At 45.0% G+C, this 17775-nt stretch overlaps 1 protein-coding gene across 2 annotated transcripts in view; it reads right to left on the bottom strand.

Moving 5' to 3' along the window:
* Cmtr1 (cap methyltransferase 1) overlaps nucleotides 1-17775 on the bottom strand; it is a 58969-nt gene that overhangs the window by 12647 nt on the left and 28547 nt on the right. For both annotated transcript variants that reach the window (XM_042683863.1, XM_042683862.1), the window contains exons 9-17: nucleotides 15145-15343; nucleotides 14449-14567; nucleotides 12526-12622; nucleotides 12099-12231; nucleotides 11286-11465; nucleotides 2291-2347; nucleotides 1614-1671; nucleotides 1118-1186; nucleotides 125-256 (exon numbers count right to left, since the gene is read on the bottom strand). In XM_042683863.1, the coding sequence (XP_042539797.1) occupies nucleotides 125-256; nucleotides 1118-1186; nucleotides 1614-1671; nucleotides 2291-2347; nucleotides 11286-11465; nucleotides 12099-12231; nucleotides 12526-12622; nucleotides 14449-14567; nucleotides 15145-15343 (1044 nt within the window). The remainder of the gene's footprint in view (nucleotides 1-124; nucleotides 257-1117; nucleotides 1187-1613; nucleotides 1672-2290; nucleotides 2348-11285; nucleotides 11466-12098; nucleotides 12232-12525; nucleotides 12623-14448; nucleotides 14568-15144; nucleotides 15344-17775) is intronic.

A 17775-nucleotide genomic window follows, 5' to 3' on the forward strand; every position in this document is an offset into this window, starting at 1 on the left:
ATAATAACAATTTTTAAAAATTGCAAAAAAAAAGAAATGCCTCTCTAGAGTAAGCCCCAGATCCTTGGTGCCATACAGCACACCAGAGAGAGGGCGCTGACACCTCCCTAAGTTGTAGACTCACCCCCAGGCCAAGGAGGAACTTCTGTTCACTGCCAGACACCATGCAGCGATAGTCAAACACAGGCCGGATCTTCTCCAGGGTTTTGGAGGTGAGCAACGTGGGCTTGTAGCTGAAGATGTCGATCTCAGTGCCCTGCAGCGTGGGTGAGAGGAGACACCACGGGACTACAGGAGGGCCTGGCCATACACACACCCCTAGGAGCCAGGCAGGCCAGGAGCAAGGGACAGGAAGCACCTGCTCTCCCAAACACGCTCCCCTGTGCCCTCTTCTTCACCTAACCAAGCACTAAATGGGCTCTATTTCCATCTGTTTGGAGTGTTCGTCTAGGACGTATTAGAAGAGGCTGGGAAAGAAAAGGACACCAAGTCCCAACTACAGATCAATGTACCAGAGCCATGAGGAAATGTCACCGGAATATAAAAGCCACGCAAAAGCAAGGATTCTCCAGTTGGTTTGGGAGCAGAGAGACATGACCTCTGTATCCCACTCACCAACTGTGCACAATATTATTCTAAGGCCATCTTGAGCCGCATTCTATCCCTGACCTCCACAAATTCAGTACCACAAGAAGCAGGAGGTAGGCAGTAAAAAAGATCAGCAGGCCAAAGAACTCTGAGGCGTAGTTCACCAAGAACAGGCTGGAGTCTCTGGGACAAGCCCAGCTCCACAGTGGGCACCTCTGGTTCGCTCTGCCAACACTCCACATCTCCACAGGCAAGTCCTACAAAGCCTGCAATGGTCAGGGCATGCTGGTCAGAACATCTCTGCTCGAAAAGAATGCTGCCACAAGCACACCTCAGACAGGAATCTGGTCAGCCTGCTAGCTCTGCACCTGACACCCACGTTTCTCACCAACAGAGGTTGCAGTCGAGGCTCTCAGGGCCCAGGCGATGCCTGTGCAGCCTTCTGGACACCGGGCATTTGAGGCCTTAAGTGATTCCTACCACTTCTAGATTAAAGCCTCCAACTTGTCACCACTCAAGCCAGATTTACCTGAATTAACTCAAAGAACTTTGATTTGGGGTCCGAGGAAGAAGGAGCAACTCGAGCCTGGTCTGGGATCTGAAAGGAAAAAAACAAGGGCTTTGATTTCCAAGTGCCCCGCCTGCTGCCCAGGGCTGGGTGAAGGCGAGGGGCAGAGTCAGATGGGGGAAAGAGGACAGGCACGCAAGAAAGGGGGCTGAAAAGGGAGATGGGGTCTGTAACCCACCGCTCCCCATCAGGTCCCATGGCAGCACACCCCAAAGCCACTTCCCTCAGGAGCTTTTTGAGCTGCTTTCATTACCCAGGTGAAATCTTGTCCACCACCCCTCCTGACCCAGCTGCAGGCTAAACTGGTAGTAAGGGCAGGAAACAGTTTCTAAGAGAGCTAAAACAACACAACCCACTCAGGTGGGGTGCTGCTGTAGCAACAGGGGTGGGTGGGGTGACAGTCTTGTTCTTGGCTACAGCTTCCCTGCCTGCAGCAACCCGGGCTGGGGAAACTTACATCCCACAGTCGGAGGCACTCTTTCCGGATTTCTGCTTGCCGAGGCTCACTCAGGGTCCTAGGAGAAGCAAACCAGAAAGTGATGGAGTTGTCTACAAGGCCCAGCAATGGGACCCTATGTGCTCTAGACTGCTGTGTAGTGGGGCAGCAAGCACAAATAAATGCTTAAGTGCATGCGCAGTGGCTTCAAGGTGCTGATGTGGCTTTCCTCGTGGAATGTGGTTTTCCTCAAGGGAAGGGAGGAGACATCCTCCCGCTCTGCACCACCCCATGCGAACGCTGTCCTGGGAGATGTCACTATGCTAGTATCTCGCAAGGCCCAGTTAAGCCACACTCAGGTGTTCCTGGCTAGTTCTGTGTGTTCTCTCGCTCACTCTCTGCTCTGTGACCCTCAACACCTGTGTTCTACCTGTGCAGGCGAGGGGGGAGGGGAGGGCTACGCACAGCCTCAAGCACTCCCAACTTGCCCACACCTTCTTCCCATTACTCTTATCTGCTGCAGGCAATGTCAAGTCTTGGAGGGCACCATCCAGGAATGCCTCTCTGCCATCTTCCAGAGACCACAGCAGAATATGAGACACAGTGGAGTTTTAAATGAAATAACTGAAGGCACAGGGCGGGGCAGAGAAAGAGCTGCTTTTGAAAGAAGTGAGTTCTGGAAAGTGGGCAGTACTCACGTGTCTTGAACAAAGGCATGGATTTTGGCCAGAGCTTTGATCTGCAGACTACAGTGGCTAGGAGGGGGAAAAAAAAAAAAAAAGGTGAATTTCGAAGGACCGACGAGCAAGACAAGTGCCATCAGCACAAAGAAGTCTGACCAGAGCAGCAATCGTTTATATTTGAGGAAGGTGAGAGACAAAAGAAGACAGCCAGAAGGCTGAGCGCCGAGCAGAACCGAGTCGAATCCCCAGGCACTCAGATCCCAAGTCCTGCTTTAAAAAAAAAAGTCTCACCTAAACCTTAAGGAATCTGAAAGTACTGGATGGGCAATGGTGGCTCATTCCTGTAATCCCAGCTGTTCAGGAGCTGAGACCTAAAGGATTGTAGTTAAAGCCAGCAGAGGCAAAAAAGTCTTCAAGACTTAATCTCCAGTTAACCAGCAAAATGCCAGACTAGAGGCATGATTTACATGAAAGACCACACCAGCTGAGCAAGAAAGTCGAGAAAGAATACAAGACTTGGAGTTCAAGCCCTATAGTAGCATAAAAATTGAAGAATAAAAATTAAAATTAAAAAATTGCAAGCAGTAGTAAACTACCTAAGTACAACAACAAAACCCAACTCAACTGCAAACTACACTGATACACCACCTGCTTTTCCGACTTCCTAAACCACACTGACATATCACAGTTGCCTTTTCTACTTGCGTCTCCACAGTTTTGCACACACAATGTCTGGTATTAAGTAAAACATTATCAAGTACATGATGAGACAAGCAAACATGAAGCCGGGCGCCGGTGCTCACGCCTGTAATCCTAGCTACTCAGGAGGCTGAGATCTGAGGATCGCGGTTCAAAGCCAGCCCGGGCAGGAAAGACTATGAGACTCCTATCTCCAATAAACCACCAGAAAACCAGAAGTGGCGCTGTGGCTCAAGTGGTAGAGTGCTCGCCTTGAGCTGAAGAGCGGAAGGACAGCACCCAAGCCCAGAGTTCAAGCCCCATGACCAAAAAAAGAAAGAAAGAAAGAAAGAAAAGAAAAGAAAACGAGCCTCTAACAGAACAGAAACAGTCTGACAGAACAAGACTCAGAGTGGTCCATGTACTGGAATTCCCAAGGGCCTGAGTACATACCTTAAAACACCCAATGGACAGGTAGACAACAAATACAGAAACAATGGAGAAGTCCAGCAAAGATAGAGACACTCTGTTTCCAAAAGGCAAGAAAAATCCTAGAAAATGAAAACTGTATAAGAAATGATAAGTTATTCTGATGGATTTATCAGCAGACTGAACACAGTAAAGGAAATAATCAACGAACCTGAGCACAAACTAAAACATAAAGAAAGAAACAAAAAACGTATGCCAAGGCCCTGGGAGCTCATGCCTATAATCCTAGCTACTCAGAATGCTAAAATCTGAGGATCATGGTTCAAAAAGCCAGCCAGGCAGGAAAGTCTGGGAGACTCTTATCTCCAATTGACCACCAGAAAACTGGAAGTGGAGCTGTGGCTCAAAGTGGTAGAGAGCTAGCCTGGAGTAAAAGAGCTCAAGAACAGTGCCCAGGCCCTGAGTTCAAGCCCCATGACTGGAAAACAAACAAACAAAAAACATAACAGACCATAATTATTGTCTGCAGGATAGTAATTATTTAACATGCACATAACTGGAATCCCAGAAATAGAAGAATAGGACAAAAAAGCACTGACAACATAATGGTCATGAATAAGACCATGGAGTCATGAAGAAGATCCATTCACAAATCCAAGTCGGTGAACCACAAGCAGAATAGACATTAAGAAAACAACGTGAGGGGCTGGGAAGGTGGCTCACTAGTAGAGCGCTTGCCTTGCATGCCTGAGGCCCTGGGTTCGATTCCTCAGCACCACATAAGCAAAAAGAAAAAAGCTGGAAGTGGCGCTGTGGCTCAAGTGGTAGAGCGCTAGCTGAGCTGAAGAGCTGAGGGACAGCGCCCAGACCCAGAGTTCAGGCCCCCCGGACCTCCCCCCCCCAAAAAAGAAAACAACATGAAAATTAACCATGAGCAACAAAACACACATGAGAATCAGGAAACTAACAATGATTAATAAGACAGGGATGTAGCTCAGTGACAAAAGGCTTGCCTAGCAAGTGCAATGTGTCCTGGGTTCGATCCCCAGTACCAAAAAAGAAAAGACAAAAAAAAGGAAAAAAAAAAAAGCCAGGCGCTGGTAGCTCATTCCTGTAATCCTAGCTACTCAGGAGGCTGAGATATGAGGATGCTGTTTGAAGCCAGCCCTGGCAGGAAAGTCCATTGAGACTCTTATCTCCAATAAACCACTCAGAAAACCGTAAATGGCGCTGTGGCTCAAGTGGTAGAGTACTAGCCTTGAGCTAAAGAGCTGAGGGACAGAGTCCAGGCCAAGTTCAAGCCCCATGACTGACAAAAACAAACAAAACAAAACAAAAAAACCAACACACACATACACACACAAAAAACAAACAATAAGGATAAGTAAAGAAAGGGTAAGATGGACTTCTCACAGGAACAAAACAGAAAACATGGAATAAGGTCTTTAAAGTGGAATGCTGGCTTTTAGAGAAAAGTCAACCTCACATTCTACATCCAATGAAAACATGACTCAAAAACAAAAGGAAGCCGGGGCGCCGGTGGCTCACACCTGTAATCCTAGCTACTCAGGAGGCTGAGATCTGAAGATCACGGTTCACAGCCAGCCCAGGCAGGAAAGTCCGTGAGATTCTTATCTCCAGTAAACCGCTCGAAAACCGGAAGTAGCACTGTGACTCAAATGGTAGAGCGCTCGCCTTGAGCTGAAGAGCTGAAGAACAGTGCCTAAGCCCAGAGTTCAAGCCCCACTACCGACAAAAAAAAAATTACATCTTTAATAAACAAAAGCTGAAGAACTAAGTCTCCAGCAGACTTGTACTATAAAAGGCTAAAAAGAAAAATTCTTAGGCTTAAGGAAAGTGACTGTAAACAGAAACCTGGCTCTGAAGTCAGGAATGGTAAATGGTAAATATGTCAGTAGATACCAAAAACAAGTCCAGTGTGGTGGTACACACCTGTAATCCTAGCACTTGGGGAGACTGAAGCAGTACACAGCCTTGTACATTGTGAGTTTCAGATTAGTACAGGTTATGTGACTTGTGCAAACCAACTTTTGAGCAAAACCAAATCACTAACCAAAAGAAAAACTGATTAAATCAGATTCCATAATCAAAATGTAAAGCTTGTAGGTATCCAAGTACAAGTATTAATAAATAGAAAAACCTGAAGATTTCACAAAAAAGTTATAAGTAATGATTTAGTTGTAATTAATGAATGAATTTAGGCAATTTTAAAAGGATATAATGTCAACACACAAATTCAGTCATATTCCTGTACACCAACAATGAATAGTCCCAAAAGGAAATAAAGAAAACAATATACAATAGTATCAATAAGAACAAATAATAAGTTAAACCAAATACGTGAAGACTTGTATCCTGAGAAGTATAGGAGAGAAATTAAAGAATAAGAATAGTGGACAAATACAATCATAATACTCATTATGTGAAAATGGAACCATCATCTGAGATAGACGGGAAGGGTGACACTGATCTAGATGCAATGTCCACATAACTCACAAGTGATATCAAACCTTGTACAACTATTTACAGATAACAAAAACCTGAATTAAATAAATGAAAGAAATAAAAGATATAAATAAAGACATAAATAAATGGAAATACACATTCATAGATTGGAAGACTATTAAGACAGCAATACAACTCAAAATAACTCATAGATTCAATGCAGTCTCTGTTAAAATCCCAATGGCAGTTTTTGCAGAAATGCAAAACCCCATCCTAAAATTAATATGGAACAAGGTAAGTTCTGAGTACCAGTAGTCCAAGCTATTTGGTAGGCTAAGGTCAGAGAATTTGAGACAAATCTGGACAAATTTTAAAAGGAGGATGGGGCTAGGGATATAGCTGAGCAGTAGAGCACTTGCTTAGCATCGGCATAACACCCAGAAAGTACTATAATTGAAAACACACATATAAGATGTTTCAAGGGACCCCCAAGTAGTTAAAACAATCTTTTGGGGGAAGTGAGGGAAGTACTAGAATTGAACTCAACATCTCCAGCCTTTTTTTTTTTTTTTTTTGTCAGTTATGAGATCTGAACTCAGAAACTGGGCGCTGTCCCTGACCTCTGTTGCTCAAAGCTAGTGATCTACCACTTTGAGCCACAGCTCCACTTCCAGTTTTTGCGTAATTAATTGGAGATAAGAGTCAAATGGAGACTTTTTTTTAACCAAGGCTCAGATTTCAGCTTCCTGAGTAGCTAGGATTACACGAGTGAGCCACTGGTGCCTAGCTCTAACCACTTTTTATACTGGTTATTTTTACATACTTCTTTGTTCCCAGGCTGGCCTTGAATCAAAATATCCAATCTCTGCCTCCCAAATAACTAGAATTACAGGCTTGAACCACCATACCCAGCTCAAAACAATCTTGAAAATGACAAGCAAAGTTGGAAAATTCAAACTTCCTGATTTCAAAACTTACTTTCAAAATAACAGTAATCAAAAACAGTGTGAAACCAGCATAAAAACAGATACTCCAACAGAGGAAGAATAGAGAGCCTAGAAACAAATTCTCATATATATGGGTCGAAAGATTTTTACAAGTGTAACGAGACAATTCATTGGCAAAGCACAGTCTTTTCAACAAATGGTGCTGGGGAAAATTGGGTATCTACTGCAAAAGAGTGAAACTAGACCTTTATCTACATTGAATATAAACTTAACTCAAAATTAGACTTGGCACTGGTGGCTCACCCTTCTAATCCTAGCTACTCAGTAGACTGAGATCTGAGGACCAAGGTTTGAAGCCAGCCTGGTCAGGTTAAATCCAAGAGACTCTATCTCCAATAAAACAGCAAGAAGTTGGAAGTGGATGTGTAGCTCAAATAGCAGAGTACTAGCCTTGAGCAACTAAAGCAAGCAAGAGCTCAAGTTCCTGAGTTCAAACCCCAGTATTGGTACCAAAAAAAAAAAAAAAACCTCAAAATGGATCAAAGACCTCAATATATGGGCTAAAATATAAAATACTTAGAAGAAAACAGAGAGGAAATGTTTCATAACATTGGGTTTAGCAATGGTTTCCTGGATATAACAACAGCTCAGGCAATGGGCAAATTGAGCTTCATCAGTATTAAACACTTCTGTGACAAGCACACAGTGAGAAGTCAACAATAAAAAACACTTTAAAAAGTGCACAAAGGCCTTGAATAGACATTTAAAGACACACAAACGATCCACAAGCACATGAAAAAATGTTCAACTATCCCTAGCCACTAGGGAAAGGCAAGTCAAAAGCACAACAAGATACCACCACTGGAGTACATCAGGATGGCTGCTATCAGAACACCCAGAAGGGAAATGACGAGTGCTGGTTGGGATCTGGGAAAACTGCAGCACAGCATTCCTCAAAACAAATACCACACAACCCAGCAGCTCCCAAAGCAGGGACTCCAACAGATGCCCGCACACCAGTGCTCACAGCACTATTAGCAACACAGCTCAAAGGTGTAAACAACCCAAATGACCTTCAGCAGGTGAACAGACAGTGGTGTAAGCATACCATCAACATTATTCTGTTTAAAAAATTAAATTGTGGCTGGGCAATGGTGGCTCACGGCTATCATCCTGGCTACTCAGGAAGCTGAGATCTGGGGATCACAGTTCAAGTCCCCGTGAGATTTTTTTTTTTTTGGGTCCGGTCGTGGGGCCTGAACTCTGGGCCTGGGAACTATCCCTCAGCTCTTCAGCTCAAGGCTAGCACTCTACCACTTGAGCCACAGTGCCACTTCCAGCTTTTTTCTTTTTTTTTTTTTTTTTGCTTATGTGGTGCTGAGGAATCGAACCCAGGGCCTCATGCATGCAAAGCAGGCGCTCTACCACTGAGCCACCTTCCAGGCCCCAAGATTCTTATCCCCAGTTAACCACTCAAAAACTGAAAGGAGAGCTGTGGCTCAAAGTGGTAGAGAGCTAACCTTGAGTAGAAATGCTCAGGGAGGGACACTTCCCAGGCCTTGAGTTGAAGCCCAACACCACACACACAAAAAAAAAAAAAAGAAAGAAAGAAAGAAAAAAAGAAATTGTTATACATGTTGCAACATAATAAAACTTGAAAACATTGTCTAGTAAGCACAAGGTCCTGAGTATTGCTAAAAATATTTTTTAAAAAGAATATATAAATTCATGGGGAAAATACTTGTAACATACAATTAACAAAGAACTTATACCCAAAATATGTAATAATTCTTACAATTTAATAAAAATGTAGGGGCTGGGAAGATGGCTCGGTGGTAGAATGCTTGCCTCGTATGCATGAGGCCTTGGGTCCGATTCCTCAATACCACCTGACGCAGAAAAAGCTGAAAGTGGCGCTGTGGCTCAAGTGGTAGAGCGCTAGCCTTGAGCTGAAGAGCTGAGGGACAGCGCCCAGACCCAGGGTTCAAGCCCCATGACTAACAACAACAACAAAAAAGCAAACAAAAATTTTTAAAGACTTGAAGAGGGACTGAAGGTACTAGTCAGTTTTCTCGCATGCTTGAGACCCTAGTTTCAATTCTAAGAACTACAAGAGGAAAAAAGAAAAGAAAAAGGAAAGAGAGGGGGGGAGGAAAAGTGAAGAAAGGAGGGAGGAAGGGAAGAAAATAAGAAGAGACATTATAAAAGGAGATATATGAAAACACATTTAAAAAGAGTTCAACATCAGTAGTCACTACAGAAATACAAACTAAAACCACAATGATCTAACACTCCACCCTACTAGAATGCCTAAAATAACAAGACAGCACCAAACGCTGAGACGGATGCCCACCTTCAGCTTTGCTGGAGAGAAGATAAAATGGCACAACCGCATTTGAATGACAGTTTTAGTTAAACTTAAATGTATTCTATGACTCAGAATTTCCGCTCTTGATATTTATTCAGGAGAAATGAAAACATTTATCCTCCAAAGCCTTGTACAGGGTGTCCACAGCACATTCACAGTGGTCCCAAGCTGGAAGTACCTTAAGTAGTCACCAACAGAGAAATAAACCATGGAATCTCCTCAGATTGAATGCTACTCAGCAGTAAAAAGGAACAAATTAGTATCAATAAACCTAAAAAATATTATGGTTAATATAAATTATAAAAATATAAAAATAATATGGCGAGCCGAGCGTGGTGGCTCACGCCTGTAATCCTAGCTACTCAGGAGGCTGAGATCTAAGGATCGAGGTTCAAAGCCAGTTGTGGGCAGGAAAGTTCATGAGACTCTTATCTCCAATAAGCCACTCGAAAACCGGAAGTGGTGCTGTGGCTCAAGTGGTAGAGTGCTTGTCTTGAGCTGAAGAGCTGAGGGATAGTGCCCAGGCCCAGATTTCAAGCCCCATGACCGACAAAAAAAATTTTTTTAAAGTGCATAGTCTATGGCTCCATTTACACAAAGTTCTAGAAAGGTAAACCTAACCTGAAGTAGTAAGTCTGAAGAGAGAAAAGTGGTTACTTTGGGGTGAGCTTGTTGGAGTTATTATCATAATAAGGGGTGGGTAGTCTACACGTATGTATTTGTCAAACCTGTTTGAAGTACACACCTTTCCATTAGCATACATTAGTTGTACAAGGAGTCTGTTCACTGTGTTCACTGTACATGTATGAAATATATATACACACTTTTTAAAATGGGCATACATTAATCATGCAATGGGGCTTCATACATGCATATGATCTTTGTTCAAATTTATCCCCTCCATTACTCTTTCTTACCACCCCCTCTCTACTTTTCAAAATAATCTTAAGGGCTTTGAAGTATACATTTAAGATCTGTATTTCACTTACAAAATTATATCAGGTTTTTTGGTTTTTTTTTTAAGAAAGAGAAGTGGTTGGTTAAAGGTGGTTTTAACATGCTGCCAGGGCTGGGAAGGTGGCTCAGTGGTAGAGCGCTTGTCTTGCATGCATGAGGCCCTGCGTTCGATTCCTCAGCACCACATAAGCAAAAAGAAAAAAGTCAGAAGTGACGCTGTGGCTCAAGTGGTAGAGCGCTAGCCTTGAGCTGAAGAGCTGAGGGATAGCGTCCAGGCCCAGAGTTCAGGCCCCACGACCGGACCCAAAAAAAAAAAAAAAGCACCATGCTGCCAAGAGCAGCACTGAGCAGAAGCCCAGCTCTACCCATGTTCACACTCACCCATGTTCACAGACACTGGAAAGCACTATGTAGCCAGCATATTACACAGCCCCTGTGTTGCTGATTCTCCAGACCTCTTTCCTCATCTGGAGTGTGCCTGGCCTACTTACAGCACAGCATTACAATCCAGTTGGGACTGCTCACATGGCAGTACTGGAAGGTTAAAGCACCGTGTGATGCTAGAGACAAAGACTTCCTGCCTTCTATGGGTCCTCAGGGCCACATACCCTATAGGGTACTCAATAGGGCCTTTCTAACACCTGTTTGGCTCCTAGAGAGTACTTTCTACCAAACCACTGCAACAGTACAACCTGCAAACTTACCTCAAAACTTTTTTCTAAGGCCTGTCCGCTAAATGCACGAATCCAACTATCATAACTTTAAATTATTACTACTAACAGGGTTATGGGAGAAAATTAAAAGTAAAGTCAGCAACCCTATCACCCATGAACTGGCCAAAGTTTTGGCATTTCAAAAGCATGTTCTGCACTTGCCTTCCATCTGCCTCCCGCCAGTAGGCAGGGAACTTTACAAGCGACCACCAAACAGCACAGGCTGATCTTTTTCCACTATGACATTCAGGCTCCTGTGGCCAGGCTATAGAAACCAGGCATCCATCTTGACACCTTTGGGACAGGACATGGCATCAGACAAGGCAACCAAAGTTCTAGGGTACCCTGGAACTAGCAAAGCGAACCCATCCAATGAAGAGGCACCAAGTCCTTCGTTCTCCGGTCTTCCTTAGTTCTCCAGGGACACCAGCACAAACAGCTGATTGGCTTACCTCTCGTTCGACCGTATCATGTAGTCAGTAAATTCATGGTCTCTCTTGATCACCATTAAGGGGACCACAAGGTTGACATCGGAGTCGGTGTTCCGCAGCTGGTTGAGTTTAATATTCACTGAGAAGAGGTATTCTCGCACATCATCTATACCCACTTTCAGGCCTTTGCACACCACATACCTGGCAGGAGACATTCCATTACTGCCTGGAGCAATGCCTCATCCCCACACATCCTTTCCCCTCCAGCCACCACAGAGTCACAAAGCTGAATAGCTTTCTGATCTTAAGTCTATTCTCTGTTGCAAACATTCACCTTAAACCCTTCCCTTTCACACAAGGTGAGAGGGATGTTTCCCAAGTGCCCTGTACTGGATGGGCAAGGGTCTTTAAATTACAGCCCTAAAAGACTACTCTCCAAGAATATGTGAAGAAATCTGTGGTTTTAACCAGCCATCAGGCAATTCTGACTGGAAATGTCCCACTTGGGCTGCCAGCAGGGCCTGTGAATGGCAGCGCTCTTGTCTGTCCCTAGCCCATGCTCCTCCAAGTGTCCCTGTTAGTGGTCATCTTTCCTGGACCAAGCTGAGAACTCCCACCTAAGTATGGAGAATAAGGCTTATCAGGAAGGAGGCAGAGACTGAACTAGTACAGCTCATGACCAGTTAGCTAGAAGAATGCTGGTTTCTAGGAGCTCTAATCATGACTCTAAAGTTTCTAACATAGCTTGGAGGTCATGTCAGTATGCAGCCCACTAGGACTTGCTGTTCTGATGGTTAGCGATGGCATCCAGCTACAGAGCAAGGAAGGCCTCACCGTTCTGAGTTGGCAGGACGGCTTGTAATGGGCTTGAAGAGACATACTCGTTCAAAGCAGCAGTAGAGCAGGTAGACAAGCCCCACACTGAATGGTGTGAAGAGGTCAAACGTTTTACAGATGAAGTGGCCTCCTAGATTAGAGAGAAAACAACCACAGTAGTCAGTGGAGCCACTCTAGGGGGTGGGGGAGGTACCCAGGGGCAATAAGAATGATTAAGACAAGGGGCCACACCTGGGTTCATTGGGTCAGAAACAGGTGATGGGAGAATCACCCTTCAAAGGACTTGGGGAAATTCCTCACTTACTCACCTGCCCCCTGACGCAAGGTTTGGTTTTACTAAAACTTCCCACCTGACCCCTGTACTCACTTGTCCCCTAGGGCCTTTAGTGGGTGTGGGATGAGGGGACAGTTGAGGAAGTGTCACCTGTACGGACAACAGACAGCGCCATGAGGAACTGACACAGCAGCAGCTGCTTGCTGAGGATTTCCTGCAAGTTCTCCTGCTCCTCCACAGAGAAACCCTGAAACAAGAGCGCCGCGATTGGGGTGGGACAGAAAAATGAGGACGGACACAGCACCCTACCATCCCCACCAACTGCTCAGGAAATGTTTGCCCTGACGCCACCATCTTCTCCGTGACAGGTGGCACGGAGACCAGGGCCTGGCTGACTGCTGGACCTGGGCTGCTTCCTGCTCTGTCACTCCGACCCCTCAGAGGGACAGGCCCAAGTCCGCTCTCTCAAGGAGATGGTCCAAAACGTCGTAAACGTACATGGGAATCAAGGCAGAACACGAACTGAAGTACCACCTAGTCATGAGCCAACCACAAATAGAAAACAGAATTGCCCGGAATGCCTGACACTAGCAAGACACAGTGTCCAGAAGACTGGTTGGGCTGTGACTAGTAAACAGAGAGAGGTTAACATTCTGATAGCCACAGTAATATCTCTCTCGTCTCCTCCCCACACTTCCCTTTCCCCTTCTCCTCTCCTCCTCTGCCCTGCCCTCCTCCTTCTCCTTCTCTGTCTTATTCTTGCTCTCTCACTCTCCAGCAAGGATTATTTCCCTACTATCCCCTACCCTGTCCTAAAGCCATCTAACCTAGTCCATGGGAATCTGCTCAAAGAACAAGTACTGCTCTTCCTAGAGGGTGTCTTTGTTGTGCTATGGCAGGGAGCAGGCAGTTGAGAGTCAAGCTATGTAGGGAAAAAAAAAAAAAAGCCAGGAGATGGGGAGGAAAAGGAAAGTTATTTAATAGGTACACTTTCAGTTTTGCAAAATTTAAAGTTCTGGAAATCTGTTGCACAACAGTGTGAATATACTTAGCACTACTGGACCATATACTCAATAGTTCTGATGATAAATATTTTGTTCCGTATTTCTTAAAATTAAAAAAAAGTTTTAAAAAAATTAAAAAGGAAGCTGGCCCCAAAAAGACTATGTCTCCCTCTCAGTCTTAAAAAAGCAATAGCTAAACAACGCAGAATCAAAAATGTTTAGCAGGGCTGGGAATGCATGAAGTCCTGGGTTCCATTACTCAGTACCACATACACAGAAAAAGCCAGAAGTGGTGCTATGGCTCCTTGAGCAAAAGAAGCTCAGGGACATTGCCCAGCCCCTGAATTCAAGCTCCAAGACTGGCAACAAAAAATGTTTAGCAGTGTTTCTCAAAAATACACATTTATTCATATATTTTTTATTTAAAAAAAAAAAAGCCCAGGTCTGGGCTCCCACTGCCAGTCCATTGCAGTGGCTGCCTCAGGGGTAGCAGACCCCACACCTGTCCAGTAGGGGCATCCTCACCCCCTTCCCATGCCATGCCTGTCCTGCTATCCTGTCCCGCTGTTCTCTGTGGTGCACCAAGCTCTAGGGAGTCAGAGTGTGTGAGACCCCTGACACCTTGCCTTCCTCCTTCTCAGAGGCCATGCAATGAGCTCCCAACGCTCTTCTCTAATCACATGGCCCAGGGGCAAGGACACACAATCTGTCCTTCGGCCAGAGTTCAGACATAGCTCATTCCTGGGAGGACTGCCTGCAATACAAGATCAGCAGGTGAGAACTGCTGGATGAAGCTGGAGCGAACTCCTTCAGTGGCTCAAGCAGCTGCTTAAGGACCAAACCAAACCAAACTCAAGCTTCTAAATCTGGAGTGGAGAGCCTTTTTCTCAACCAAGGGTCATTTGGATATTTATAATATCATTTGCAGGCCACAAGTAGCCAATGAGAAGCCCCAGCAGGCGCAAAATAATTTCATAGGTGTCATATGGCCTGTGGGCTAGACATTGCCCACTCCTGCTCTAAATTAACAAATCCCTAAAGTATCACTGTATGGAGAGAGTTCACCTACCCCGTCAGCCATCAGGAAGTGGACTCCCTTTCGATCTGTGTTATCCAGGACAAAATTCCGAAATGCAGTGATATTCTCCGGCCGGGTGATATCTCCATCTCCATCAATCCCACCCTCACCTGGCAGGACATAGATTCCTTGTGAGTTCACCCACCCTAAACACACCAGGAGCTAGAACATGAGCCTTCTGAGACAGTGGATGCAGATACCCAGAAAGTCTGGGAGAGGGAGATGGGGCAGGGCTTAGATTTGCTGCCAAATCACAACAATCAAGTCAGAGCAGACAGAGCAGAGGAACCGCTGGCCTGCTGAGCTGTCTGCTACCCAGTGTGTTCCACGTCCCTCATGCAGGGCTGGAGATGGGCATGTGGTTGCTATTTGTTAATAACCCTGCCAGTTCTCAGCCAGTTTCATTATCTGCTGTCACCACATGAGAAGAGTGCTCCTGTAAGGAGGAATTAATATGGCTTTGATGAGAGTTTGGCTAGTGGAGTGTTTAACCTGAATTCTGCAGTCCTGTTATAAAATGGGGCAGTCCAGAGAGAACTAAGACCCTCACAGCAGAGACTGTGAACCCCAGGCTAAGAAACCTAGGGAGAAACACAAGGCACGTGGGTAACAGGTGCCATGGGTAAGCTGGGTAACTTCTTTTGTCCTGTGCTGTCCCTTGTACCTCTGCCTGTTCAGAGCTCATACCGTAATAGGGCTCGAAGAGCTCACTGGAGGCTGAGTAGAAGTCCTCCAGTTTGAAGTCATTAGGCCCCTTCAGAGTCATCCCGAAGCCCTTCGCATGCCATTTCTTCCTCCACAGCACATACTCTGAGAAGCCTCCCGGGCCTGCGCAGACATCAGCAAAGTAGAGAAGCTCAGGCTCCCGGTCCTTCACTAGTTGCTTCTGTAAGGGAAGCAGAAGAAACAGAGATGAGGAGAGAGATAGGGAAGGAGAATGGGGGTGGGGTGGGTGGGAACTAAGCCTTCTCTTGTCAAGGCCATAACACCTAAGATGCCTATCTTCTGTGAGCATTGCCCTCTGCAGTCTCCTAAGCAAACCCTTAATCCCAAGGCCTTTCATATCACTAGGCCTAGCTCAGATGCTTAATAAAAACATCTCCTACAACCAGGAGCTAGAGGCATGAGGATCGAAGTTCAAAGCCAGCCTGACAGACAAATCTTTGAGATTCTTGTCTCCAACTAGTCACCAAAAAGCTGGAACTGGAGAAGTGGCTCAAGTGGTAGAGTACTAGCACGGGTGGGGGGTGGGGGTGGCCGGAGGACAGCAAAATAAGAGCTCAAGGTCAAGTACCAGTACCAAGACAAAAACAGATGAAGAGGGGGAACAAATGCAGCAGTGGTACTCTCTAGATACTATGTAGAAAATGAAATATCTAACTTGTGGGTGGGGATAGGAGGGAAAAACTGGGAGAAAAAAAAAACTGGGAAGAAAGTAACACTATCCAGAAAGAAATGTACTAATTACCTGACTTATGTAACTGTAACCCCTCTGGCATATCATCTTTATAACAATTTAAAAATTTAAAAATGAGACAGATGCCGGTGGCTCACACCTGTAATTCTAGTTACTCAGGAGGCTGAGATCTGAGGATTGCAGTTCCAAGCTAGCCCAATAAGGAAAGTCCCCATGAGACTCTTATCTCCAATGAACCACTCAAAAACCACAAGTGGAGTTGTGGCTCAAAGTGGTAAGGCACTACCCTTGAGCAAAAGAGCTCAGGGACAGCTCCCACGCCCTGAGTCCAAATCCCATGACAGACCAAAATAAAAATAAAAAACAAAAAACTCATCTCCTTGAGGTATCCGAGTGGCATTTTTACTTCTCAGGGTCTTTTCCTCACCATATTTTGCCTTTCATGAATACTTCCAAGAAAAGTAGGTGCTGCATGCCCTCATTATAGGTAGGGGAAAAGAGATACTAAGACATAAGCACCCTGTCCACAGCCAGCCTGCAACAAAGCTAAACTAGAATGCAGGCACTCTGACTCTGCCCTTCCTGTTCAACCAAAGTCTGGGGGCTCTAACATCAGCCATTCTGGCTTTCTCCTTAGCTCTCTCAACTACTGTTTCCAATTAACTTATTTTAGAGTAATTTCTGATCTACAGAAAAGTACCAAGATAGATATCTGCACCCTTCACCAAGTTGCCACTTTTGTCAACATCTCACATCATCATGATACGTTTGTCAAAACTAAAAAAACAGCATTGGTACATTACTGTTAAAATTCCAACTTCATTCAAATCTCACTAGCATCCTTTTTCCATTCCAGAATCTGATCCAAGGCCCCACATCACCTGGGATCTCCCTGTCCTCCCCTGCACTGGTCTACACCACAGGCTGTACTCTCTATAACAAATGCTACAGCTGCTCTGACCTACTCTTGAACCCAGACGATGAACTCCACTGACGTATCACGAAAGCCAGACCATCTGCACTGGGACAACAGAGTAAGCTCCAGGAGCGAATGACCACAGAGGATGAAGATGCCCAGGGACCCCTGCCTTCCTTCTCCAGAGGGTTGCTATGACTGACAGCTTGTCCAGAATTCTGCAACTGCTAAAGATCAAGAAGCTTTAAGTTACAAGAAAGAGACATACAACATGCTCAAAACCAGTCACTTCTAGGTGACAAGGAGCTTGCCTCTGATGACGGCTATCCAATTTTATCAAAACAGCAACTGTGGCTAAAAATAACTTAATCATCCCGTGACAAGCCCACTCCAGGTATGCTAGGGTATATCGGTTCTTTCCCAGCTTCCTTACTACTCTGCCCCAATAGTCTTTGTTCCTGATCCACTAATTATTCCTATTTTTGGATTATATTCATCTGTGCACTTGCGCGCGCACACACATGCACACACAGATGTCATGGCATTTCATCATAGTGGCGAGGAAACGGGTCACAAATTCAAGCCCTACACACACTGCAAAGAACAATGTTCTTGGCCCTGGAAAGGCTTGGGCCATGGCTCTAGATTAGTCTGGAAGGGCAGTGACTGAATAAGAGCTTCTCATCTCTTCTACCAACGTCTAAATTCTGCATGATTTCAAAATGAGGGCCTTCACGAGTCATAACTAGGAGTCTGTTCATAGAAGACAGCCAGGGTTCTTGGTTGTCACTGACTGTGCAAGTCAAAGACAGGCACAAAATTTAAGTCAGCAAGCTTAAGCTCCCTGAAAGGGATTTACTTCTCAAGGCTGTTGGAGGATTAAATAAAGTATCCTATCACAAAGGTCTTTCTAAACCATAAAATATACGCAAATGTAAGATGATATTATATTTGACTAGATCCACTTCCCTGGGGTCCAAACTCT

The sequence above is a fragment of the Dipodomys spectabilis genome, unplaced genomic scaffold (assembly GCF_019054845.1).
Source record: "Dipodomys spectabilis isolate Male_0828 unplaced genomic scaffold, ASM1905484v1 ptg000085l, whole genome shotgun sequence".
In the NCBI taxonomy this organism is placed as follows: Eukaryota; Metazoa; Chordata; class Mammalia; order Rodentia; family Heteromyidae; genus Dipodomys; species Dipodomys spectabilis.